The sequence below is a fragment of the Drosophila montana genome, unplaced genomic scaffold (genome assembly GCF_035044405.1).
Source record: "Drosophila montana isolate Dmon_TW-CO22-7 unplaced genomic scaffold, ASM3504440v1 contig_3319_1, whole genome shotgun sequence".
Lineage (NCBI taxonomy): Eukaryota > Metazoa > Arthropoda > Insecta > Diptera > Drosophilidae > Drosophila > Drosophila montana.
Window position 1 is genome coordinate 202,275 of NW_026998204.1, and position 26,362 is coordinate 228,636.

At 41.6% G+C, this 26,362-nt stretch overlaps 3 protein-coding genes across 3 annotated transcripts; 1 reads left to right on the plus strand and 2 right to left on the minus strand.

Moving 5' to 3' along the window:
- The first annotated feature begins 548 nt into the window (after positions 1-548).
- On the plus strand, positions 549-26,050 carry Lrt (Leucine-rich tendon-specific protein). The gene is made up of 6 exons (XM_064690972.1): positions 549-1,717; positions 21,458-21,857; positions 23,018-24,211; positions 24,276-24,422; positions 24,732-24,817; positions 24,880-26,050. The coding sequence occupies exons 1-6, from the start codon at positions 1,701-1,703 to the stop codon at positions 25,487-25,489; spliced, it is 2,454 nt and encodes an 817-aa protein (XP_064547042.1). The 5' UTR covers positions 549-1,700; the 3' UTR covers positions 25,490-26,050.
- LOC135434372 (lysozyme) lies at positions 14,992-17,668 on the minus strand. The gene is made up of 4 exons (XM_064690942.1): positions 17,486-17,668; positions 15,663-15,833; positions 15,455-15,607; positions 14,992-15,372 (listed from the first exon to the last, which is right to left on the minus strand). Exons 2-4 carry the CDS (start codon positions 15,829-15,831, stop codon positions 15,191-15,193), a joined length of 504 nt encoding a protein of 167 aa, XP_064547012.1. The 5' UTR covers positions 15,832-15,833; positions 17,486-17,668; the 3' UTR covers positions 14,992-15,190.
- LOC135434377 (lysozyme) lies at positions 18,748-19,583 on the minus strand. Its single transcript, XM_064690948.1, has 4 exons — positions 19,395-19,583; positions 19,240-19,328; positions 19,121-19,184; positions 18,748-19,065 (listed from the first exon to the last, which is right to left on the minus strand). The coding sequence occupies exons 1-4, from the start codon at positions 19,549-19,551 to the stop codon at positions 18,932-18,934; spliced, it is 444 nt and encodes a 147-aa protein (XP_064547018.1). The 5' UTR covers positions 19,552-19,583; the 3' UTR covers positions 18,748-18,931.
- Positions 26,051-26,362: the final 312 nt, after the last annotated feature.

The following is a 26,362-nucleotide window of genomic DNA, read 5'->3' on the forward strand; positions in this document are numbered from 1 at the left end:
TTTTTCCAGCCATGCTCCAGACGATCTTGGCCTTAGTTTTCAAACAGAATTTGGGTTACACGGCTGTGACTGTGTGTGTGTGTGTGTGTATTGGCCAAATATGGCTGGCATGCAATCGCAATCTTTGGCCAGCCGCAGTGCAACTTTTGTGGAATTGTCTGCGTTGAAATGTACAATTCAAAGCCTGCTGCCTGCCGCCTGCTGCTGCTGCTGCCCACACAGCGCTGAAGCGGTCGAGTGGTCATTCGAGCTGCGGCCTGACTCAGCGCCAGTGTTGGCAACTGCTGCTGCAAAAAAGTAGCTGAATGCAATGTTAAAAAAATAGCTAGAATTTAGCAGACTTTGATTGACAAGTTCATTGGATGGAGGCGATAATGCTGGGATCAGTGTGACCAGCTGCCGCTGCAAAAGAGAAGCTGACTGTTATTTGGCAATATGGACCATATGATTAAGTGCTCAAGTTATGACTAGTGTTGACAGCTGTCGCTTCAAAAAGTGAGTATATTCAGTGTGGAAAATAGCCGAAGTAGCTTTCTGAGAAAACATGTGCAATAAACATGGAAATTTTCAAGTTTGTGAAGTAGCCGACCTCTGAAAACAGGCTAATTCAGTCAGAAAACGGCTGAACTGACAGCACTGGGCAGCAGCTGAAGCGGCGACCAGTATTTGTGAATGAAATACTGTACGAATCATCATTGTGTGTCGGGCCGGGCGCGAGCTCGTTTACCTGCGCGTTACTGAGTTGAGTTAGTCGAGTTTTTGTCGTCGGCGCGATCAGTTGCTGGCAGCTGCTTAGCTGTTCTCGAAACGTGCCTCTGTTTTTCTCAATTTCTCAGTGTGTGCCTGCAACAGTTGTGTAAATAATAAATAAAGTGTGCGCAAACTTTGTGCAGTGCAAAGTTCGTTGCTTCAGTCGTTCGTTCGTTTGTTGTGTAGCAAAAACCATAAAACATAAATGTCGAGACGGCAAAAACGTGAAATGCATCTGAGCCGACAAATGCAAATGCAAACGCGCTTGTAAATGTAAATTTGACAATTCTGAATGGCCGTCGGCATTTTTATTGTTTGGTTGTGCTAACGCTTACCTGAAACGCGGACAGCCCTTAACGAGTCCTGCAGCCGGCTAGAGGCAACAGAAAACAAACAGAAAAAAAAGCAAACGTCGTCGCATCCGTTTCCGGTTCTTTGTGTGTCTGATAGTCGTATTTGATTATTGTACTTGTATTCAACGCTCATTCATGAATGAAATTCTGTGTACTGTGTGCTGGTGCGTCATGTCCCTGTCCCTTAGCCTGTCGCTGTCCCTCTCCCGGTCCAACGGTGTCAACTGAGCGGCGCATTGTTATTATTGTTACCTACTAGACCCAGGCCCAGGCCGAGGCCCAGCCAAGTGCACCGTAAAGATCTTTATCGCATTTTCTGGAGCAGCAACCGTTTCTCAGCCCAGCTCAGCTCTGCTCTGCTCTGTCTGGTCTGTCAGTCAGTCAGGTAGACAAAACATTCGGCCAAGTTAATGCGGTTTATTGTCTCAGTGGACACACATTCGCAACGATCTATAAACGTCGCTCGTTGACTGATAAATCGGCCCGGTTATCGTCTCGCAAATACTGCTATTTAAGTTTCGCACGCTGATAAATCGAAGACAGCGAGAGGAAGGCAGAGACTCCAGACAAATACAAATAGCTAGCTGCTTCGACAAAATGTGGCCCAAACTAAGGTGAGTCTTATTTTTGTAACGCCACCGAGTTAATTTTATGGTAAACACACACACATTTATCTGTCGCCCTTTATTTATGGGCCTTTTGATTTTTACTTTTAAAGCAGTTTTTTAAAAATGTGGGCCATTAAATTTGCTACGTTACCAGCAAAATGTTTATTCAATAGCAGCGACATTGTTGTTGATTATACTATTGCCCAAAATTTATAATATACTGTCAGCCAACTGACAACGCCCACCTGATCTGCATGTCAAATGTGCCTGTTAAATGTGCCTGTTAAAGCTCGGTTTGCCTGATCCATATGCGCCATCTATATATAGCTGAATGCCCCGACTATATCAAATTGTGTGTTGACTGGAAATGTTCTTAATTGCAAATTGTTGTCTAATGATGCTTTTATTCGAGCTGGCCTCAGGCTTCGAATTTAGAGCTAATAATATCGCTGATGGTGGGGTAAGCGGGCAGTTAAAAGAGGCCTTTATTATGGGTAAATTAGGCAACACGGATTCGTTTTTCTAATTTCTAGGTTTCATTTTCTATAATGGATTATCTGAATACTCTTCCGCTTTCTTTGGCAGGGAAGGAATTGATATGAAAAGTATTCGGCACAAATATCGAACGATAAGAGAAATTTAAATGAAATGTAAAGTTTTCGAAGATATAATATTGAAATATATATTTGCGCCCAGGCAAGTTTCTCCCCCCCGTAAGATTTTTGCCTAAGAATACACATGACAGCATTTAAGTTGACAAAACAACCAAAAATAGTTTTGTTCTCAGTTATCTATATCCAAACCTATTTAAATGTAAATTCTGTTCCTTTGAATTGTTCTTAAGCGGAATACATTACATTGCGTTGTTTAAAGCGCAGACAGAAAAACTCAAGATGAATTTGAACGTATGAACTTTGCTTTAAAGCCTTATCTATTATATTATTTAGGAACAAATCAAGATCAATTTGAATCGTTGAAATTTGTGTTAAAGCCCACACTATTATATTATTTAGGCTTTTTTCATATCAGTTTCTTAAGTAATATGTAATTATTGCATTATTTATGGCAGCAATATTTTATCACAGCAACATTTGACATAGACAATTGAACTCTTTCAGAGCTTATATATATAATTTTATTATTATTATTATTATTATTAATTTATGTAAAATCTAAATGTGCATTGCGTCATGAGGTTTTGGTTGAGCTGTTTGAGCTCATTAAATGCTGCTAACTTTGTTGGACAGCCGCACTTCCGTTGCGCGGCAATTATTGCGACTCCCTGCTGTCATTTAAAATCCAAAATGCGTTAAAGTTTTCAAAAATTATAAACACACACATACACACACGGACATGTGTTTATGTATGTGTGTGTGTGCATATTGAAGAAAATGAAAACCCAGACGAAAGAGTTAAATGTAATGTGATTGCTGTTGTTGTTGTTGTTGACAGCTTGAATGGCTCCAAGCGGGCCCCGACAAGAAGTTTGTTCAACCTACGCACCTTACACACAGCCACACACACAGCCACGCACAGCCACACACTCGCACACTCACACACACACGCACACACACAGGCAGCTATTCAGTTTAAGCGCAATTAGCGCTTTGTCGTTGTTGTCTTTCGTTTCTCTCTTTCGACTTTTATTCAACAACCTTTTCATGTTTTCTAATTTCCTTTACATAGTTCATAATTTTCACAGCATGCTCCCGCGCTCTCCAGTTGCACATAAACATAGTTTTATTTTCATTTCATTTCGTACGCCCACGACGTTTCCTTTTTCGGGCAACAGCACAAAATAAAACACAAATAAGCGGGAGACAAGGTGTGCGAGGGGGGAGTGGTGGAGGGGAGGGGGGGGGGGTTTCCGAAATAAATGTACATAATTAATGTTTATATAAATTTTTTACTGCTTTACATGTGCTCATTAGCCGCTTGGTTTGCTCAGCCGCAGTTGTTGTTCTTTTGTGTGTGTGTGTAGCAAGTTCGTTGCCTAACTCTTTTGTTTGGCCTGGCTGTGGGCGTCATTTATAAGCCGTCATTTTGCAGCAGGAAAGTCTTCACAAGAAATACAACTGTGCTACTTGCTGTGGCTGTTATTTCATTGTTGTTGCTGCTCCACAACAAGTTGCCAAATTTGGCAACTGGCAGCAGCAGCAGCAACAACAACAACAACAACAACAGCAGCTGCTGCTGTCCACTTGATATCGATAAGTATGTCGCCGCAGCGGCAATCAAATAAATAGCTGCGTTTTGTGCACATATTAAGAACAACTTTTGAACGCGTCGCATTTCGCTGCAGCTGCATTTCAATTTTATTTATGTACTCAAATTCGTGCTCTTGTTTGGATGTGGGCAATTTCTTTGCTAATGAACAAAGCACTAGCACATTTCTCGCAGTGCACAGCTAGAGCCATTCACTTAGCATACTCCTCCGCAGCATCCAATACTCGTACAGCCAACAACAACAGCAACAATAACAACAACAACAACAACAAACAGCATCTACAATTTCTTGACATACAAGTTAAGCGGCTGGCATTTTGTGTGTGGGTTTTTCGGTGCTTTTCACAGACGCTGATGTCGCTACGTGTGGGCTAACATACCACAGTGTGCGTGTGTGTGTGTGTGTGTGTGGCATGTTAGCCGCATTGTCAAGCAGCCTCTTACATTCGTACAATAATATTAATTTGATCCATTTCGAATCTATTTCCGCAACGCAACTTTATATCAACTTTAGACCAACTGCTCGCCGCTTGACCACGCCCACACACACACACACACACACGCACACACACAGGCAGTCGTTCGGCTCATTTAATGCCATTTAGAGGCAAATTGAAAGAAGAAGAAAGAAAAGTCATATCAAGTTGGCTTTCTTCCGTTTTCTTGTTTTTGTTTTTCTTTGATTAGTTTTTGAGCTGTAAAACAGACGCTTTATGGTACGCTCTCTGGCATATGTGATAAGTATATGGCGTGTTTTTTTTTATGCGGGTCTTGACTTTCGAAATGTCGCAATTAACAGTCGATTTAGCATTATGCACGTGCGTTGGCGGCGCCGACGTCGTCGCGGGCGATGCGTGGGCTGTGAACTTGGGTTGGTTTTCAGTCATCAGCTAATACGCTGCCAGCTGCGGAGTCCGCTGAATATGTCATGTTCTTTGAAAATACTTAAAAATTTAATAGGAAGAAATACGCATATATATTTGTCTGTCATTGGGAAAGACTTGCCATGGCATACATATGACAGCTTGCTAGTTGAACAAACTTAATAGAAAAATTTGACTTTATTGTTCACTTTTCATTTCTTTGGGTTTGAACCAGCGACTTGGCGCTTGCCAGTCCGACGCTCAGACAGCTAATGTATGTTTTTCTGTTTATTGATTACATACATTTTCTAACTATAAATATATATTTCTAAATTATATTGATACATATTTCATATGATATACTCATTCATAATACTTTAGTAAAAGAAACTTCTTTGACTTAAATGAAAATTATAGTCCGTTTTTTTATAATTCCACAAACACAGAATCATGTGCATCTATATCTATATCTATATCTATATCTATATCTATATCTATATCTATATCTATATCTATATCTATATCTATATCTATATCTATATCTATATCTATATCTATATCTATATCTATATCTATATCTATATCTATATCTATATCTATATCTATATCTATATCTATATCTATATCTATATCTATATCTATATCTATATCTATATCTATATCTATATCTATATCTCTATCTATATCTATATCTATATCTATATCTATATCTATATCTATATCTATATCTATATCTATATCTATATCTATATCTATATCTATATCTATATCTATATCTATATCTATATCTATATTTGTAGCTGAATCTGTATTTGTATTTGTATTTCCATTAGTTTCTTTGTGTGTCGCTGGCTGTATTTTTTCTAGTTTTAAATGACGGGCAATATTGTCAAGCGGCTGCAAATTAGTTTACAAACTTGTTTTTCATCTGTGTATTAAAATGCGCCAAGCATTGCGGCAACAAAAACAAACAAAAGTACAACAAAAATTGGTTAACATTATTTCGAGAGTGGGCCGAGAGAAACGGAAATGTGTGGGCGTCTGTTGGGTTTTTTTTTTTCAGCTGCTGCGGCTGCTGCTCTTTTATTTGAGCTGAGCTGGTCGCTGCTTTTTGTGAAGTTGTTTGTTTGTTAGGCAAATTACTTTTTAATTGAACACACACACACACACACACACACACACACCTGTAGTGTGCGCAGCGGCACTTGAACAATTAAAAATGCCTAATAAGTGACAGCAATTTTTGTTTTGTTATATTTCTTGGCCGCTTCTTTTGTCAGCCCAATAAACTTGGCCATTCAAATATTTCGAAATCCCAAAATGAAAAAAAACACACACACACAAAATAAATGAAATATAAATGCCAACAGCAGTTGGTTAATCCCGCAAGGTAAACAAACCATTTTTGGAATGACTTTAAGCCGGGATTTGTCTGCAGCAGCGCGACCAAATCGTTCAGTTTATGGACTCTAGAACTTGGCCCGTTTCCGTTCCAGCCACAACACAGGCAGCAGCAGCAGCAGCAGCAACAACAAAAAGTAGCTTGGGTCTGTTACCTGCACAAACTGAATTTCATTTAAATTAAATTGGTTTTTTTATTCATTCACTGCAGCCCGTTGCTGCTGCCGCTGCTGCTGCCGCTGCTGCATTTTTTGGCTTAAACACATTTCATTTGTGTGTGTATTTTGTATGGCATTTGCATATGAATGCGGCCTGCGGCATTGGCAGCTACAACTAAAAGTAATTTGGCGTTTAATTTATTGGCCGGCGCGCGCGCCCGTAGGATGCTCGATTTCAATTGCCTTTGGGCCGCTTTTGGTTGACGTGCACGTTAACGTTAACGTGCACGTTAACTAATTAAAAGTGCCCGGCCCATGCTGGCCACTTGCTAGAGTTTGTTGCCTAAGTCTTTCGTTTTTGCGAAAGCATTTCAAGCGCTGGCCGCAATTTTTCTTCGTTTTTGCTTAATAGGCTTAACTTTTGACACATTTCTGTTGGCCAGAGCTGCGCGTAATTGTTATTTTGATGCTGCCACTGAGCTCATTGCCAACAGAAATAAATACTAGACGTGCTACCGTTTGCTGGCGATATATATATATATATACGATATATATATACATACATATGTGTGCGTGCTTGTGTAATTGAAGCGCTGCTGCATTTAATGCCTGGGAATGGGCTGTGCTTTTGTTTGTTTTGCCGGAGCGCAAGGACAACATCCGTTTCCGTCTTAATACGCAGCCACACAATGCGCACACTCGCAGGAAAGGCCCTTGTAAGGACGGGCACAATCGAATCCCTTGACTGTTTCCTGCCCCGCCAAACGATTTCCATTCACAGCCAAGCAAGTTTGCATTCAAAACAGCAGCAACAGCTGCTGCGGTGGCTTTTGTTTGCCTCACGTCTGTGGTTGCAGCTACTTAAAGGCAGACAATCGGGCCCCCGCCCCTCTCTCTCTCTATCTCTCTCTCTCTGTTTGTCTTGCGTGACATTTTGACCTTTGGCTGGCTTTGGCCTGGCCGCAACTTTTACTATTTTCACGCGCTGAGCATAAATTTCATTTGCCACACATGCTGCGAAAATAACAGAGAAACGCATCAAAGTGCTCGCAACTGAATTATGTGTGTAGTATACTCATTTACAGCACTGGGCATGCAAATAGTTACAGTTGAAATTTAAACAAAATACAAGCTTTAAATTAAAAGTGGATTTAGTTTATCTTCATTACTTTTTACATTGTGAAATATAAGCTTTTAGCTATACAGTTCGATCATTATCAATTTAATATACATTTTTATATATTTATTTTCTAACATTTTATAAAAAATGCTTGCTGTATGTATATTTGTCAAAATTCTAATTCTTTCTCTCCTCTGTCTCCATTTTCTTAATATTATATATTAAATTTTTAAATATTTTGTTCCTGACATTCTATATACATAAGTATATAAATGTTTGCTGTATATAATTACTATATATTTAGCAAAATTCTACTTCTCTCTCTCTCTCTCTCTAATTAGTCTCCATTCTTTCATTATTACATATTAAATTTTTATGTGTTTTTCCTTTATTGTTCTATACACATAAGTACAAAAATGTTTGCTGTATTTCAGTATATTAGTCAAATTCTACTTCTCTCTCTCTCTCTCTCTTTCTCTCTCGCTCCCTCTCTCTCTCTCTCTCCCTCTCTCTCATATCATATATAATGCACTTTTAAATTCAACTGTTTCTATTTAGATGTACATGGCTGTCATTTCGCCTGCGGCAGTTAAATTTCGTTGCGCTTTCGAGCGTATTTTGTTGCTGTTTTTTTTGGCGCACAGCTTTGGCGCTCGGTCGAGCGTTAACAATGCAGCAGCATTCGCATTAGCATTAGCATTAGCAGTAGCAACAGGTTGTTATTGAATTTGGCAAAAGCCAAACTGAAATGTTGCATTCAGCCTTTGGCCTTTGCTACTGGCAGCAACATGTTGCTGTCATTATTGGCAACATGTTGCCTAATTTGACTTTTTCTCTTAACAAATTCGCGTCTGGCTATATTAGCCTGGCCTCGGGTCAGCTGTGCAGCAGCTGCAACGATTTGTTGCAGCATTGCCAGTGACAAGTAAAAAGTAACCACAACTGTCGTTTACTTTTAATAGGCACTGTTTGCCCCCGAGCGCATACCCTAAACAAGTTTTGGCTGCTTAGCTAGCTAATTGAATATAATTGTTTACAATTATTTAAAGCAGAAAGCGCTTTAAATTGTGTAACATATTTTTAAAAATTAAACAAATATATTTTGTATTTTTTGGCAGGGCATTAGCAGTTCGTGGTACCGTCAGCGCGTGCTTCGCTTATTTAATTCGACTTTGGCTTATTGCCACACCAAAGAAGGCGAACTACAGCAACAACAACAAGAAACGCGTTTTTAATTGTTCAGTGGCTTATCGCATGTTTTTGGCCATTTTGGGAGCGCAAATATGTTGAAAAAAAAAGACAATTTTGATGTATTGTTATTGTGTGTGTGTGTGTGTGTGTGTGTGTGTGTATTACTTGCGTGCCAATTTGGCATTAAATGATGTGAAAATCAGTTTTCGCATGCGCTCACTTTTTGGCCTGGCTAAGCAGCTGGAGACAGGCTGCGCGCTTGCAGCGATTATCGCCTCTGTTTTTTCATTATTAATATATATACTTTTTTGTGCCCCATTGCACAGTGGGCGATCAAATGAAGCGCAGCGGGCGGCCAACACCTTTGTTGTTGTTGTTGCTGGCTGCTGCGAACAGGTTGGAGATTTCATAAATCAGCCCAATCGCAGCGAAATGAACTCATCTGGTGGCCGCAGTCTGGGCCCAGCTTCTAAATCAGTTTCGCTAATGATAGTCATCTAAATTTTGACTCGCAAGTCAGCTGCGCGTGGTGTGTGGTGTCGCACACACACACACACAACACATACGCCCAGCTGCCTTTCAGAATTTCAACATCATTATCATATGTATCTGATACCTGTATCTGTATCTGCATCTGTATCTGTATCTGTATCTGCACATCGCCAGCATCAACGGCACCGCAGCAAGAACAGCCGCATCCAGAGCACGTCTGCAAGCAACAAGAGCAACCATTCTGAGTGCTGCAGTCTGGAGTGCCCGACTAGAAGATACCCTCGACACAGCTTTGAGCTTATAGCTTTCCTCTATACACACACAAAAGCATACACATAAGCATGCACCCCTTCTTCTTCCCCTTTTTCCTCGTTATATATAGGGAGAGTGCAGTCCTGATTAACTTGGTTGTTTCTTGTCCGATCTTTATGAAACTTTCAGGGCTTGAATATGGTATACAAATGTATGTCTATGCCAACGCCCAAGGCTTTTTCAGCTTTTGAGGGAAATTTGCAAAGATATGCCACAAAATGAAATATTCTCAAGCTGTATGCAGCATGCAAGAATCTATATCCCAAATCTTGTGAATCTAGCTCTTATAATCTTTGAGTTATGCTTGAAAAAAGCTGTCGCAAAGTTGATATATGGCTATATTACAAAAATTGCAGCATTTACGTAGGAAAAGTGAATATATATTCAAAATTTTCAGTCTCTAGCTGTTGCTGCTTTCGAGATCCCAGCATTCATTCAGACAGACAGACATAAGAATATGACTCGATCTACTCCGTTTCTTCCTTTACAGAATCGCAGCCGCCTCCTTCTGCCTGTTGCATAAATGTGCACAAAATCATCATACCCTTTTTTTTTAGCCCATTTGCACTGAGCTCCACGTATAATAAGAGTTTCGTCTTGTTCCTCAGAAAGCGCTGCAATGCCGTTACCAACAACACATTTTGAGTCATTTGGCTGTGCGAGCACAGAAAACAGAGAAAAAAAGAAGAGGGGAACAAAATGAAAAAGAAGGTTTATTTCCGTTGACGTGCCTTAATTTCAGCCAGTTGTGAATTCATTTTTGGCCCGAGTTGGTTTTGCTTTTGCTTTGAGGCCAAGCACTGTTGCCGGCTTGCTGGATGGGTTTTCGCGGCGCTATGATTGCGCCTACACAAGCAGCTTTGGGTGTGCTCTGAGCTTCGAGTGGATAGCTAGACTTGAGTTAGCAGCTGAATAGATGTGGCTTTGAAAGTATAGAGTTTATTTTTAACTTGAACATTAACATGTGGTTTAACATTTACAAGTGACTTGTAAGAAAATGAATTGATTGCAAAGAAGAGAGGCTTAGCATATTATTTATAAAATATTTTTGACTAAGCACTAAGAAAGGGTTAGCTAGACCAGAGCTAGCAGCTGGATAGTTTTAAGACAAATTTTTGGGGCTTTGAAAGTATAGAGTTTATTTTTAACATGAACATTAACATGTGGTTTAACATTTACAAGTGACTTGTAAGAAAATGAATTGATTGTAAAGAAAAGAGGGCTAACATATTCATAGAATAGTTTTGACTAAGCACTAAGAAAGGGTTAACTAGACTTGAGCTAGCAGCTGGATAGTTTCAAGACAAGTTTATTTTGGCTTTGCCAGCATAGAGTTAAGCTAACATGGAGTTTAACATTTACAAGGTAGTTGTACAAAAAATGAATTGATTGTAAGGAAAAGAGGCCTAACATATTTATAGAATAGTTTTGACTCAGCACTAAGAAAGGGTATTTAAACTTTTCTATTAATTAAATAGTATATATATACGCTTTTAATGTGTGGGAGACGCGACTGCTGAGAAGAATGTTAATGTGAAACTGGCTGCGGATTGTTGGCTTGTTGGCGTCTTTGGTGCGCAGCTCTTGCGTCTCTTGATGTTGGCTTGATTAGCGAGCGAGTGCTAAAAAAGCAGAACCTGAGATCGCAAACTGCTAAGGCTAACAAGTTGGCCTGCCAATGCCGTCTAGACGCCAGGCAAATGGATATGCGATTAGCACATGTCGGTCGCTCGCTGAGTCAGCAGCCAGGATCAAAGAAGGCCAAAGTATCAGGAGATCAGCTCCAGCTCAAGGGCGTGGTCGCCGCAAGTTTGGGCTCTTGATTTTGGCCTAGACCAAATCAAATTTCAGCTGCTGCTGTTGCTGTTGTTGTCAATGCATTTTATGCATAATTAGCAGCGACAGTGACGACCACATGAAGCTGACCAAAACACAAGCAGCAGCAGCGGCAGCAGAAGCCGCAGCAGCGACAACGACAGCGGAAATTAAACGCACTGAAACGTTTCGAACATTACATTTGGCCATTTGTTTCTGTGTTGTTGTTGTTGTTGCTGTTATTGCTGTTGTTGTTGTTGTGGCCAGTTGGCGTGACAAAAAGGGCGTTGCAGGCAGTGCAGCTGGCTTAGCTTGTTTCCCGTCAAAACTGGCTCTCATAACAAAGTTAAGGCAAAGTTTTCAAAGCAGCGGCAATTTTGGCTTTTTTTCTTAAACGTCTTTTGCTTTTTTCCGCTGACTTCAATTTGATCAAAAACGTATGCTAAATGCTTTCTTATTGTCCCAATGAGCCTTTGGCTCAACTGGCCTGCTTTATCTTACCTCATCTCACTCAAAACAAGGCTTAAAGTTTTATTGTAAAGCAATATAAAATATATATATAACAATATAATATATTTTACCAATGGCAGCTGGACAGCTTTTTAACCAAGTTCTTGTGGATTTGCTAACAGATTTTGGCTTAACATGAACATTGCCATGAACGTTAACATTTACAAGGCACATCAAATATAGAAAATATGTGTTTTTTACCCTATAAAATGTGTATTTCACATTTTTGTGTTAACATATTCATCATATAAATATTCATCAAAGTAAAAATAATAAATATGAATAAAAATATAAACAAATATTTATAAAAATATAAATAAATATTTATAAACATATAAATAAATTTTTTAAATATATAAACAAATATTTTAAATGAAATATAAATCAAACACAAAGCAGAAACTTTAGTAAATTCAACAAAAATATTGTAAAGAAAGTAAAATTATAATGAACATAGATTAAACAAAAAAAAAGGGCGCTGCATAGCTTTTTAATGCTGTTCAAATGTTTTGCTAGCTATAATTTAGCTACTTTTCTAGCTTTTTTTTCTGCTTGCTGCTTAAAAGCTGGCTGCACAGGCTGCAGGAGTTGGTCGCTGAGCTGCATTTCAAAATGCTTGAGGTGAGCGTCCGCTTTGCAGAGGATGTTGCTGCCTTTTAAACAACTACGCAGCAAAAGCAACACATTATTGTTGTTTGTTGTTGTTGTTGTTGTTTGTGATTTATTTTGACCACGTACATATGCAAAACGCATTCTAATGGAACAGCAGCAGCAGCAGCAGCAGCAGCAACAACAACAACAGCTCTGGCCATGTTTGGCCATTGCGCATTGTAATTTGTAGTTACGCTCTGATTTTTGAGTTTCATTTGTAGCTTCACCTGCTGCCGCGTATTGTGCTCATTGTTATTGTTATTGTTATTTTTATTATTATTATTATTGTTGATGTTGTTTGCACGCTTGCACGCTTGCCTGCTGCCCTGCGGCGCGTTGTAGAATAAAAAATAAGAGAGATGTTGCATTGTTTCGCTTTCGGTTTGTTGTCTGTTGTGGCATCTACAAAACGGAAATGCCGCTTTTGTTGAACGGAAATGCAAATGATATTGTAGACATTATTGCTGTTGGTTTTGTATTACCCAACTTGCAACAGGCAACAACGACAACTAGCCACAGCCTATCAATTACAAAGTGAACGCTCGCAAATGTATCTGCATCTAAAGTAGTTCAGAGAACCTTGCCAAAGTATCTTCCAAGTCAGAGACAAGCGTTGGCTGCAACAGTTCTCTCTGCACTTACCTACAGCAAACTGCATTTCATTAGGCCATAAAAGCCGTAGGCTGCCCTACGCCCTTGCAGCCAGGCAGACAGGCAACAGCAGGAGGCGTCTAGGAAGTACACAGATGCCCAAGCCCGATGTCGCCAGAGTTGCCGAGGCGTTCAGATCAAGCTGCAGAAAGTCAAGACGCCCACGTCTAGCTGGTCGTTGTTGCTGCTGCTGCTGGGCGTGGGCGTGGGCGTGGTGCCAGAGCTAGCTGAATATATAAAACATGCTGCTGCTATAAATATGTATATCTGTGACAAAACTAGAAATTTAAGCCAACTCGTCGGGCGTTTCCTATCACGAAAGTTATTCGTTTTGCCAGTAACAAATCATATTATGAAAACATTTAAACATGCCGCTGCCTATTATATATTATTACAAACTTTAGCTAAGTCATAGGGCATATGCATGACCGGATCCTGCTCGGATCCACAAAGTTCAAGTAAATTACGTACAATTCTGGGAGTCTCTATCTCTTTTGACTCGTGGAGCAGATTTGGATGGCAATCGATAGTCGGGATTCGTACGAGTTAAAGCAGGTTCATATATCACTTCGAAATCGGAAAGTAGCCATATATCTGACCCAAATCGAAAGTTATTGATCAAAAACCGATTCGTTTGAAAAGTTAACATTTTTTGATGATTTTTTGGAATATCTCGGTTAAATAATGTCCGATTTTGGAATTTTATACCATTTTGGACTCGTAGGGATCAGTACTATCGATTGCCATCAAAAAATTGAAAATCTAAATTTTGACCAAAACCGGCCAAATGGCACGTTTTTTCTCAAAATCGGCATCCGTACGAGTAGAAAGAGGTATGCTTTTCCGATATCGGACTTTATTTACCCGAGATATTTCAACTATGTATTTATTTAAGTTATTTAAATATCAAAGTCGCGTTTCCTAAGAGTAAAATCGTCTGAGCTACAGCGGATTTTGTAGATTTCATCAAAATCCGCCTCGCTTGCGTACGAAACAGAAGACGGTTCCTAGTTGACCCAATATCTATGGTAATATACCAAAGATATAGTCCTGGTGAACCTAAATCCCCAAAGCACTAAGCCTTGCAGAATGCGCAAGGATATGGTTCACAATATGTATGCCCTTTTTTCATGACCCTGGCCCATGACCTGATGCCCCTGAAAGTTCCCTTTTTTTCAGCTTTTTGAAGGACTTTTGTCCTTTTTATTGCATATTCCGAATTAGCAGGACGAGGACTTCCTTTTGGCCAAGGCACATCCCAAAAGTCCTTAAAACGGCCCAGTTAGGCGTAAAATAACGTTGCAATAAACAATTTCATTTGAAAATAACGTTCATTTTCGGCCGACGGTTGAGGGACTCATTTGAAATCAAATTCAAATTCAACGGCTAAATATGCCCCTTAAGGGTATGCAACGAAATTTTTCAGTCGCTGATTTTTATTTTGCGGTTACCTACTTGCTGATTCTGTTCGCCTGGTACTTCAGCTGGGATTTTTATGAAAACTGACCGTCGAACAGCGGCCACGCGGCGCCCCTTTCGGCTATGCTATACATTGTGTCGTGCACTGATTTTTATTTTGCGGCTACCTACTTGCTGATTCTGTTCGCCTGGTACTTCAGCTGGAATTTGTATGAAAACTGACCGGACCAAGAGCGGCCAGAGGGTGCCCCTTTCGGCTATGCTATACATTTTTTCGTGCGCTGATTTTTATTTTGCGGCTACCTACTTGCTGTTTCTGTTCGCCTGGTACTTCAGCTGGGATTTTTATGAAAAATATAGCCCCAGAGCCTGTCGCCAAAAATATTTATGGAAATAAAAACAAACGCTTTTTATTGGATTTGTTTTCTGTTGTTTATTTAAAATGCATATACAATATTTATCTTAAAACTCTTGCATAATATATATACACAATGTATTTTCTTAAACGTGGCTGACAAATTAAAATGCCTAGAACTAATACCTGAAATAAAACTGTGCACAATTGTCATCAGTTGCAATTGTGATTGCAAATTCATTGAATTTGGAATGTGTTTTCTTAAAACAAGGCTTAAGTAGTTCGGCTTGAAGAGATTTGAATCATTCTGCCTCTCTAAAACGAATTGGGACTCCGTATGGGCGATAAAGTACTCAGCTTGCAGGTGACATCCAAATTGGGCAGGTTCTGTGTGTTGCGGCAATAGCGACTCCAGCCCTTCCAATATTTGAAGCCATCGCGTTGCTGTATGGTCTTGGCGCAGGCAATATCATCCGAAATATCGTCATTGGAGAGATCTGAAAGGCATTTGAATATGAATTATACTGGAATATAATCAATAAAGTACTAAGTTCTCGAGCAGGTCAACAGCGAGCCTACCTTCACATTTCATGTTGCACAGTCCACCCCGGCGTCCCTCGGCGCAGTAGTCCCTGCTGTTGATTTGGAACAGTCCATAGTTCTTGCTATTGTTCTCTTTGCTCGTCACCTTGTTCGTATCCAAGGAGCTCTCATGCTCCACCAGGCAGATCCCTAAAGAATTGAGCGTTAGTACATTTTGTTTTTACGGTGCTTTTATAATACTCACAATTGGACATTAGCGTCTTCTGGAATCTGTAGGTCTCCACCAGCACACGCGTCAGCTCGCAGCGCATATACTTCTTGGACTCCACACCCTTTGCCCACATCATCAGGCAGAGGAGCAGCAGCAGTGGAGCCATAATCCGAACTTTTTGGGCTGTCGATTCACGCGACATTTCTGACAGCAATCGAATTGTGTTGACATTGGGTACATGAAAATAAATAAATGTTAGTGTGTGGGTTTGCGTGTATTTAAATGTAGATTATATTCATTAGTTCCAGGAATGGGCGCTTCGTTTCTACCCCGCTAAATGCGCCTAATTAAATATGGGCATTCATTGTGTCTACACACGAATAGGTCAAAGGTTCAAAAGGCTACGCTAAGTGCATCAATATACGGACGGGAGAAATTCAAGCTTGCATTTCTCGTGTATATTGTGTCTGATTTTTGGAAAGACATAACATTTCGGCTTCGTACGGATCTGAAGCATCGATTGGCATTCAAATCAAACATATCTCGAATCAAGTTATCATTCTGTTAAGCATTTTTCTAGACGTTCTTCTCTTTATCATAACATAAAAGGGCATTTAGAGTTCGTAGTGCCTGCAATTATTTGTTCTTCTATTGTCTTAGCTGCAAATATGTGTTAAATTTGATAATCCAGCGGAACGAGTGACTTCTTCAAGCTGCCCGGCAGCCATGGGATTTATGGTGTGCCATTTATTAGCACTTTGTAGCTTATTAATAATAATAATAATATTTTAAGTCATTGTTTGAAGCACAATATCTATTGATTTACCCAGCAAGTTACCGAAGAGCCGCGACTAGCTAAGCAACGCATCAACAAAAGAAAACCTGTCAGCACACGTCTATTTATTGAGAGAGAGAGCTGCTGCTGGCTACGGATAATCCAGCGAGGAGATAAGTTTTCTATGCAAAAGTCTTGTCATTGCGATTAAAACGAAATTTATATAGGCATACAATAAAGATGAGATAGCTAACAAAAGCAATAAAGTTTTCTAGATACATTTGCCTAAACGTTTCGCTGAATATGTCGCATAATTAAGTTGTTAATGATCTATAACTAATTTATTTATTTTATGGCACCGCCTTAAACTATTCCCAAGATTTAGCAAATCTATCTTTTCAATCTCAGAAAGGGGCGTACAAATATCGGAGATGAACAGCTCTTGGAATAAGGTATATAAACTTGTACTAAGACTTTGATGTTGTGGGAGTAAAAACCGGGCCTATTATGGGGAAACAACTCTCAATTTAAAAACTGAGCGGGGGTTCAAAGCTGCTGCCATATACTGCTTTATGATAATAGATATATATATATATCGAAACTCTTGGAATGAAATAGTTCAACCCATTTTAAGACTGTGTTACTGAGGGACTTTAAAGCGAATGGTTTATATTCTTTATCATAGCAAAACAAAACTAATCCTGGCTAAAAAGCTGCTGCTATATGATAATAGATATATATATTTTGGAACTCTTGGAATGAAATATATTTCAACCCATTTTAAGACCGTGATATTGGCGGACTACAACCCAAAAGGCTTAAATTCTTTATTCGAGCAAAACAATAAATAAAAAACTGATCGAGGCTTAACAGCTGCTGATATATAAATATATATACAATTATATATAGAGAGATGTATATAGAACTCTGGGAATATGGCACGACAAGCCGAATTAAAGCAAAACAACTGCCAAATACTTTGTATTCAATAAACGCATAAAAAAGTAACCTTTTTTTTTTTTGGTTTTTTTTGGCTAAAAAGCGCTTCTTGACTTAATTGCGAGGCAATTACAATGTTTACCTTTGTTAATTAACCGAACACTGTGGAGCAGACGCGACGCGGCAATAAAGAAAACTAGTTTCAACACGATTGCGACTGCGGATACGAAATTGCGGACTGCGATCGCGATCGCGACTGCGACTGCGACTGAGCAGCTGTATCTGTATCTTTTGTATTCGAGTTTGCGAGTGCTTTATAGTTGGCTGGCGCTTCGCATGTGCGGCGCTGCGGGCCCCCACACAGATACTAAACAAAAATATAACAAAAAATGCAAATAATTTCAAAAGTATTCTTGCCGAAACAAAAAACTCTCATTGAATGGAAACCTCGCGCTCGCAGTGCCGCCTATTTATGCGGCTGCTGCTGCTGCTCTTCGCTCTCCAAATGAATAAATACAAATACAAAAAATTAGTTACGCTCTCTGTCTCTGTACTCGCCCATACTAAATACTTATTATAATAATGTAGTTGCTGTTGTTGTGATTAAGTGATAAGCCGCGGCTTGTGCATAAGTCAGACTCTGCCCGAGTTAATTGAGTCTGTTGGGGAAAAGCACTTTATTTGGGCTGGGCAATTTATCGGAACACCTTTGATATTTGCTCACACTTATCAGCAGTTGCTCAAAACTTAATCAATTGATCAAATTTGGTTATCAGCGCGTTTCTCAATTTAAGCAAACTAAGCTGTCGGTGGGCAAGACTGCAAGATGCTCTGTATAATGTATAATGTCTCCCACAAACCCGTCGATCACAAGGACTAATAGAACGTATTTAATCGAAAACTTTTGCCCAATACCTCAAAATCGATAAATATCGATATTCAGCTTAAGTGTTTAGGTATAACTGAGACCAAGAGCTGGTCGCACAGCCTATTTGGAATGTGAGTTCTAGTTTAGTTTAATTTAAATTATACTTTGGTATTACCTAATCGGACTACTCCTAAAATAAGGGGTATATATTCTTACTTTTTGGTATGTAGACACAATTAAAATCTTTCTTAAAGTTCTAATAATTTCAACAAAAATTAAAATTATTTAAGAACTCATTTCAAACAAATTAAAGCAGATGGAGTTTACCAAATTCAACTAAAGCTATAACAAATATATAAATATGGCAAAATAGCCTACATCACATAGATGCGAGCGAATATACCCTATGCCTCTACCTTCAATTGAAAACAGGGCATAAAAGGCGGAATCGGTAGAAGAATGTTTAAACAACAAATTGAAAAGTTGCATTTTGTGTGTGTGTTTTTTTGTTTTGCGTCGCACTGATAAGGGGAATTCCTGGAAAAACGTAATCTCGAAGCAATATGAACCGAATATGTCGCATTATATAATTGAATGAACCAATGAATTGAGCGAAACTTAAACCTAACAGCTAGCATATATGTTTAGAACTAAAAAGCTGAATCTGAACTGCTCCTCCAAAGTGCCAGAGGCGTAGCTGGCGACCCAATCGAGGGGGTCTTAGCAGCGGGAGACATCGGGCAGCGTGCGGCCACGACATTTGCTCATCCAGCCGGGCCAGGCCTGGAAGCCGTGACGATTGAAGATCTGCATGGCACAGCGCGAATCATCGGAGATTTCATCGTTCAGGAACTCTGTCGAGGAATGCAGTCAGCCAAAATTATAGGCAAAATATATAAAGGGATTTACCTTCGCATTTGATGTTGCAGATGCCACCGCGACGGCCCTTGCGACACCAGTTCTTGCTGTTAATCTGTTGGAGTAATCAATGGGACTACACGCTGGCTAAATGACGGGGGGCCACCTACCTGAAAGAGTCCGTAGCTGACGCTCTGATTGGGCAGCTGCATGGACTTCGAAGTGCTGCGACCGCTCTCCGACTCGACCAGACAGACCCCTGCGGCAAAGGGATCGGGTTTTGATTGGGATTGGGCTGGGCTGGATGCCGACTGCATCTACTTACAATTGGACAGATAGCTGCGCGGAAAGTCGTGACGCAGCAGCTCCTTGGCCAGCTGGCAGCGTGTCAGCAGCTTGGACTGCGTCGCCGACAGCGACAGCAGCAGGATCAGGCTCAGGCTCAGGACAATGGCTTTCGATTTACTGCACCGCCGAGCCATTTGTTTAACTCTAGGATGGACTGACTGACCGACTGACTGACTGACTGACTGACCGACTGACTGGACTGACTGACTGACTGATTGATTGATCGTTTGGGTGCCTGGACCACTTTAATCGTAAAGCGCTTCCGCAGCAACTGCCAAACTACAACTAAACACGCGTAGCGCCCGAAATCGGACCTTTTAAAGCCTCGCACGCAATTTTCTTGCTAGACAATCGCTCGGATTGCCACAGACAAATTGACACACATACGACACACAACAATAACAAGATCAAACAGCTAGGCTTGCGCCTGGCGAAGATTGAATACCCTTTCGCAAATTCCTAAAGTGACAAATATCAAAAGGAATCTTTTTGGTAATGGACATGGCATTACGATTAGACGAATTTGTAGATAGATAGCATTTCGAAGTCGTGTCTCTCTGGGAACAACGAGACATGCTCGTATTAACGGACATGCTTTATAACTCACTCTTCGAACTGAAAAGGTGGAACACATCTCTTCGCAATTGACAGCGCTTAAATATCAGTATTATTATAGATCCTATACCTATATAATAGTTACAAGTTATTAATCTGACATTCTCTAAATAGATCAGGCTAAGACAAGGCTATATTCACACTCTAATGTGAGCTGCGAGCTCGAAACTTCGTGGTTCAATTGCCTATAGACTGGGTCCCATTTATCTACTCAAGTTTTCTCTGCTAAATATAATTATAAATTAAGCTACTATTAAATTAGTACTGAGTGCTTTCAGCTGGCACTATGCTACATGCAAGCACTAGTCTAGGATTCGAACCGGCGACCTCTCTTTATCGTCTTGACTTAAGAACTAGCTCACCAATAATTATTTTTATTACAAATATACATATTTCATGAGTAAATCATCATACTACATGCAAGCACCAGCCTAGGATTTGAACCAGCGACCTCTTTATTTTCGTTGCCTAATCCACTGGCTTACCAACTGTTTTTTTTTATTACGAAAAGACATATTTTATGACAAAATCATAGTACGACATTAAAACACTACGATAAGATTCGAACCAGCGACCTCTCTCTTCTTTTTTGTTTAAGGATCTAGCTTCCCTTTTGTTGTTCTTATTACTGACGAAATTTAATGAGTAAATCAACATACTACAATCAAGACCTAGCCTAGAATTCGAACCAGCGACCTCTCTTTTTCTTTTATCTAAATAACTAGCCCATTAATTGTTGTTTTAATTACAAATAGACATATTTTATGATTAAATCATCATACTAAATGCAATCAATTGCCTCGGATTCGAACCAGCGACCTCTATTTTTCTTTTGTCCTACCCAATTGTTGTTTTACTGTTACTGATGGACGTATTTGATGACAAAATCAACATACTCTTCACTAGTTTAGCATCAGAACACGTTCAATTAGCATGCGGGGGCAACGTCATCAGCAACAACAACAGCAACAACAAGAAGAACAATAACAACTGCAACAACAATGTCACATGAACAGTTATTGCGTTGCTTTCGCTTTCGAGCTGTGGAAAGAGATGGCGTGAAAATTGGGAAATGTGTGTGTCGGCCTATTTGTCTATTTATGCGAGCGTTACAAAAGTATCTCTCAGACAATAAATCGCACGCCTTTGATTGCGTTAAGCGCTAAATTGGCAAATTGTCTTGCACAGATGCATATCTTGGAATGTATCTCGCCCTGTATCTGTATCTGTATCTGTAGCTCAGCCTGCAGCTGTATCTGCGCTGCTTGACCTAAAAAAGAAAAACGCACAATTCTTCCACTTATGTGCGCTATGCAAATGCAATTTCACAAATACATTTATACACTGAGCTCTTTATTTTTGTCAACAAAAACAAATAAAATTGAAAAAAGTTTCCATGAGCTAACGAAAACTTTTCCATTTCAGCTGCCTGCTGCTGGCTCTTTCGCTGGTCGCAGCCAATCAGCTGAAGGATCTGCTGGAGGATGCCACCACCCCCGCCAGCAACACCACCCCCGCCAGCAGCACCACCCCCACCAGCAGCACCACAGTCAGCGCCTATGTCATATCGGCTGCAGCTGTGTCCGCCTACAATGCGGCCACGCCCAAGTCCAAGTCGAAAATGGCAACGGGCAAATACTTTAACAAGAGCTCGCCCAAAAAGCGCAAGGCCGAGGAGGTCTCCTCGCTGCCGCTGCCCGTGGACACTGATGGTCTGCTCGAGTGGAAGTGCCCCAATATTTCGGGGACACGCAACGCCGAGCTCGAGTGCGGCTGCGATCTGCCCCACACGCTGCGCTGCAACATCGATCTGCATGGACTTTTGGTGAGTAGACCGAGACAGAGATCATTGAGAGCTCAGAGAGTACAGGAGTCATTTCAGAATTGGGTGGAAAAGGGGGAATCAGGACTGGTTTCTCAAGATCAGAGATCATCCAGAGGGGTTTCTATTTAGTAGACCTAACCCAGGGCAGCTTTGTTTGGAATAAAGATCTTCCAGAGCTCAGAGATTCCACGAGACATTTGTAAACTGATTGGAAAAGGGGTCAATAGACCTAATCCCGGACAGGTTCGCTTAGATTGAAGATCATCCACAGCTCAGAGAGTGGTTTGGACATTTCTAAATTGGGTTTCAGATTAAAAATCCTCAACAACACGAAAATTAGTCGAGACCTTTTTGAATTGGGTGAAAAAGGGGGTTAAACGACCTAACCCAAGGAAGATTTGTTTAAAATAAAGATCATCGAGAACTCAGAGACTACACGAGACCTTTTTGAATTGGGTGGAAAAGGGGGCAATAGTCACAACCCAGATCTGGTTTCTTTAGATCAGAGATCATTCAGAACTCAGAGATTACATGAGACATTTTTCAGTTGGGTGGGGTGGAAAAAGGGTTTCTGGTTAGTCGACCTAACCCAGGTAAGGTTTGTTTGGAATAAAGATCATCCAGAGCTCAGAGATGACCCAAGACCTTTTGAATTGGGAGGAAAGGCTTTCTAGTAAGTACCCAGGGCAGGTTTGCTTAAAATACAGATCTTCCAGAGCTTAAAGATTACCCGAGACCTTTGTGGATGGGGTGAGAAATGGTTATGTGCACAGACAACCTGATTTCATTAGTAGCTCTCACGTCTTCAATGTCAGTCCGTGGAGTTAGTTGAATAGGCGATAGGCAGACTAAACGGAGAGGTTAAAAGAAGCATTTTCTGGGTTTGGGGCTAATCCTTCTCAAAAGAACAGAAGAGTTTCAAGGAATAATGCTTCCCTCTCCGCCTAAGCCACATTCTCTAATGCGTCGCCTTTAGGTCTCACCTAGTTTTTAGCCCAACATTTACGTATTTTCATAGTTAAAGTCTTAACAGACCTTAGTCTAGAGCGAAGATTTTTCTTCCGAGAGAAGCGATATGTTGGATTTTCAAGTAAGATTAAGGTCTCCCATCGGTTATCAGTTAAATAATTGAGTTCTTTTCGACATTCCTTTACGCACAGATACTGGCGGACAGGCTGCGTAGTTCGCCGTATTCCATCTCGTTGCTGGACTGCTCGCTGCGCAACGTGACCTTCCTGAGCGACGCCAAGATCTTCGATGGCATCTCGCTGCACGGCCTGGTCATCTCATCCGGCGAGATCAAGCGTGTGCACAAGTCCGCGTTTCTGGGCATCAAGGGACCGCTGCAGGCCTTGGGTCTGCCCGGCAACGCGCTGCTGAGCGTGCCCTGGAATGCGCTGTCCACGCTGAGCACGCTGGAGCGCTTGGATTTGGCGAACAACAAGATCAAGGCGCTGGGCACGGCCGATTTTGTGGGCCTGGGCAATCTGGTGTATCTGGAGCTGAGCAGCAATCAGATCTCGAGCATATCGCAGCGCACCTTCAGCAGCCTGCGCAAGCTGGAGGTGCTCAAGCTGGGCGGCAATCGGCTGGGCGACTATGCGCAGAGCCTCAAGGCGCTCGGCCAGTTGAGCCTGAGCCTGCGGCAGCTGGATCTGACGGCCAACAATCTGAATGGTCCGCTCAGCGAACAGACGTTGCCGGGCCTGCGCAATCTCGAGAATCTGAATCTCAATCGCAACATGATCAAGAGCATCCAGAACAAGGCGCTGGCGAACTTTTCGCGCCTGGTCAGCCTCTCGCTGCGCCACAATCAGATCGATGTGCTGCAGGATCACGCCTTCTATGGTCTGGGCGCGCTCGACAGCCTGGATCTGAGCTACAATGGCATTGTGGCCATCTCTAGCGCTTCGCTGCAGCATCTCACGCGGCTCACGATGCTCGATCTGACACACAACTTTCTGCGCGCACTCACCTCGGATCTGATTGCGCCGCTGCCGTCGCTCCGGGAGCTGCGGCTGGCCGGCAATGACATCTCGATTGTGGCGCGGAATGCCATGGATCGGGCACAGGAGCTGCAGAGCCTGCAGATGCAGGACAATCCGCTGTCCTGCGACTGCAGCATACGTCCCTTCGCCGAATGGCTGCAGGTCTCCAAGCTGTCGTCCAGCTTGAGCGCGTCTTGCGTGACGCCGCCGCGTCTGGAAGGCGCCCCGCTGCTGCAGGTGCCCGTCGAGACGCTCACCTGCGACATGGACAATGTGGAGAAGGACAATGCGAATATAATGGAGCATCTGGAAACGCTGGCCAAGCCCAATCAGACCTCAGCCCACGTCAAGGACTTGTCGGAGGAGGTATGTACACCCAGTAACTCTCTCGAATGGAGATTTAAAGTTAATTCATTTTTTCGCACCATAGATTATTCTGCATGAGCTGCACTACTCGGCGGATTATGGCCTTATATTGACCTGGCTGCTGAATCTCAGCAAGAAGGATTACATGTGCGATGCCATATTCGTGTACAAGGAGGAGAACATCAATGAAATACTCATAGACAATTCACCCGTAAGTAAATGAAACTCGAACAATTATTCCTGACGAGCGAATGAAGACTTGAATTATTGCGGCTCGAGCTGTTCGAGTTGAAAACAAACAATTGAGTCTGTCGACTCGAACAAATATGCTTGAGCAAAACGAGCTCGCTTCGAACATGTTGCTACAACAAGCTGTTCGAACTTCGTTTGTATAAATCGTTCAAACGATGCTCAAAACTTCGAGTCTGTCGTTCAAATCGATTGATGCAAATGAATTAACCGATGCAGGGCTCTAATACGAACTTTGATCTAATCGAAAATCTATTCTCTCTATCCGTAGATCCACTGTGAGAGCAAGGTCGTCAACGGTCAGAACACAGTGAGCGTCATAGTGCCCGATAGCTCATCCCTGGACATAGGCGAAAGGTTTGTGGGATACTTTAGAAAAATACTCCCAAAACGTTTAATTATATTACTGTCCTCTGCAGCTACCGCTTCTGCCTGGTCATGGTGCAGGAGCAGAATCCGAAGGCAGATCTAAATATTGGCTGCTCGAACATAACCCAGCTGCAGCTGAGCAGTCCCGGCGCATTGCCCGTGCTGCGCCAGTATCAGCGTCGTCCGTACTACACGCCGCATGAGCTCGAGTCGGAGCATTTGGCGCCTGGCGAGGATTATCCGCTGAATAAGCGGCAATTCAACAGCATTGCGGGCAGCCAACAGCAAATGCATCCGCAGCCGCCTTCTGCGCCGCCGTCACCAACGCTGCTGCACAGCTACAATGTCATCGATTCGCTGAACAAGAGTTTTCTGCCTGGCCTGGGTCTGGGCATTCTGGTCACCTCGGTGGTCGTCTTGATTTGGGGCGCCACGCGCATACGCCAGGGCGTGGCCGTCAGCGCCGGCGCAAACGATGTCAGTCTCAGCAGCAACAGCAACAGCATGCAGCACCACAACAACAACAACAATAATAACAGCAGCAGACCGAGCACGCCCACAGCAACCACCTGCTATGCCGCCTCGGATCATATAGCACGAATGGCGGATGCCGAGAACGGGACGCGTTACCTCAAGCTGCAGGCAACGACGAGCCTGTAAAAGGCGACCCCCTCGCTCAGCCAATCAACCAATCGCTGGAAACTTGTGATAGTACAAGCACTTGTACCCGATATATCTTAGGACACATATAGAGTAGAGTAGAAGGACGAGCCGTTGTTAGGGCTCCTGCACTAATCCAAATACTTGGCCTAACACTAACCAAATTGTGCCATAAACTAACCCACACACAATCAAGTCTCTCCTCTATTTCCCTCTCTATACTATAAAATCTACTTAATTTGTTGCCCTTGCAGATAGGTTTTATATTCTCGATCTGGAATAAAATGCCTGCAAGGGTATTTAGACTTCGGCACTTCGAAGCGAACTATTCTCGCATCGTAACAAGTTTGTTAGAAGTAGCATTAATTATTTACGTTGTCGCCTCTGTCCCTAATGTTAGCCTTTTAGCCCTAAGAAATTGTAAGTCATGACCCTAGGCATAAGGCTTTAATAATTTATTAACCACATACCAAGCACACACAAAACAAATTGTAAGTAAGCAACAGGATAAATAAATGTTGAAAGTACTATAATATTCATAATAAACACACACACAATGCAGTCCATACAAATTGTATATTTAAATGCTTTTGTGGGCGGAGTTCGACAGCGGTGCATAAAACAAAAAAAATCGAAACCTTTATAAGGTCAGGCCATTTGGTATTGTACTATTTTTGTACATAATGTTAAGTGGGATATTAACATGCATATGACGTCACTGCACGCCCAGCTTTCAGCTGAATTAGACAATTGGACATGCAATGAGCTCATAGCTGGAGGAGCTCCCAAAGGATTTGAGGACACGCCAGCAAAATTAGCGTAAGAAACTAAACATGATAATCGGGATTTAAGGAGGAGCGTTTCGGTCTAGTT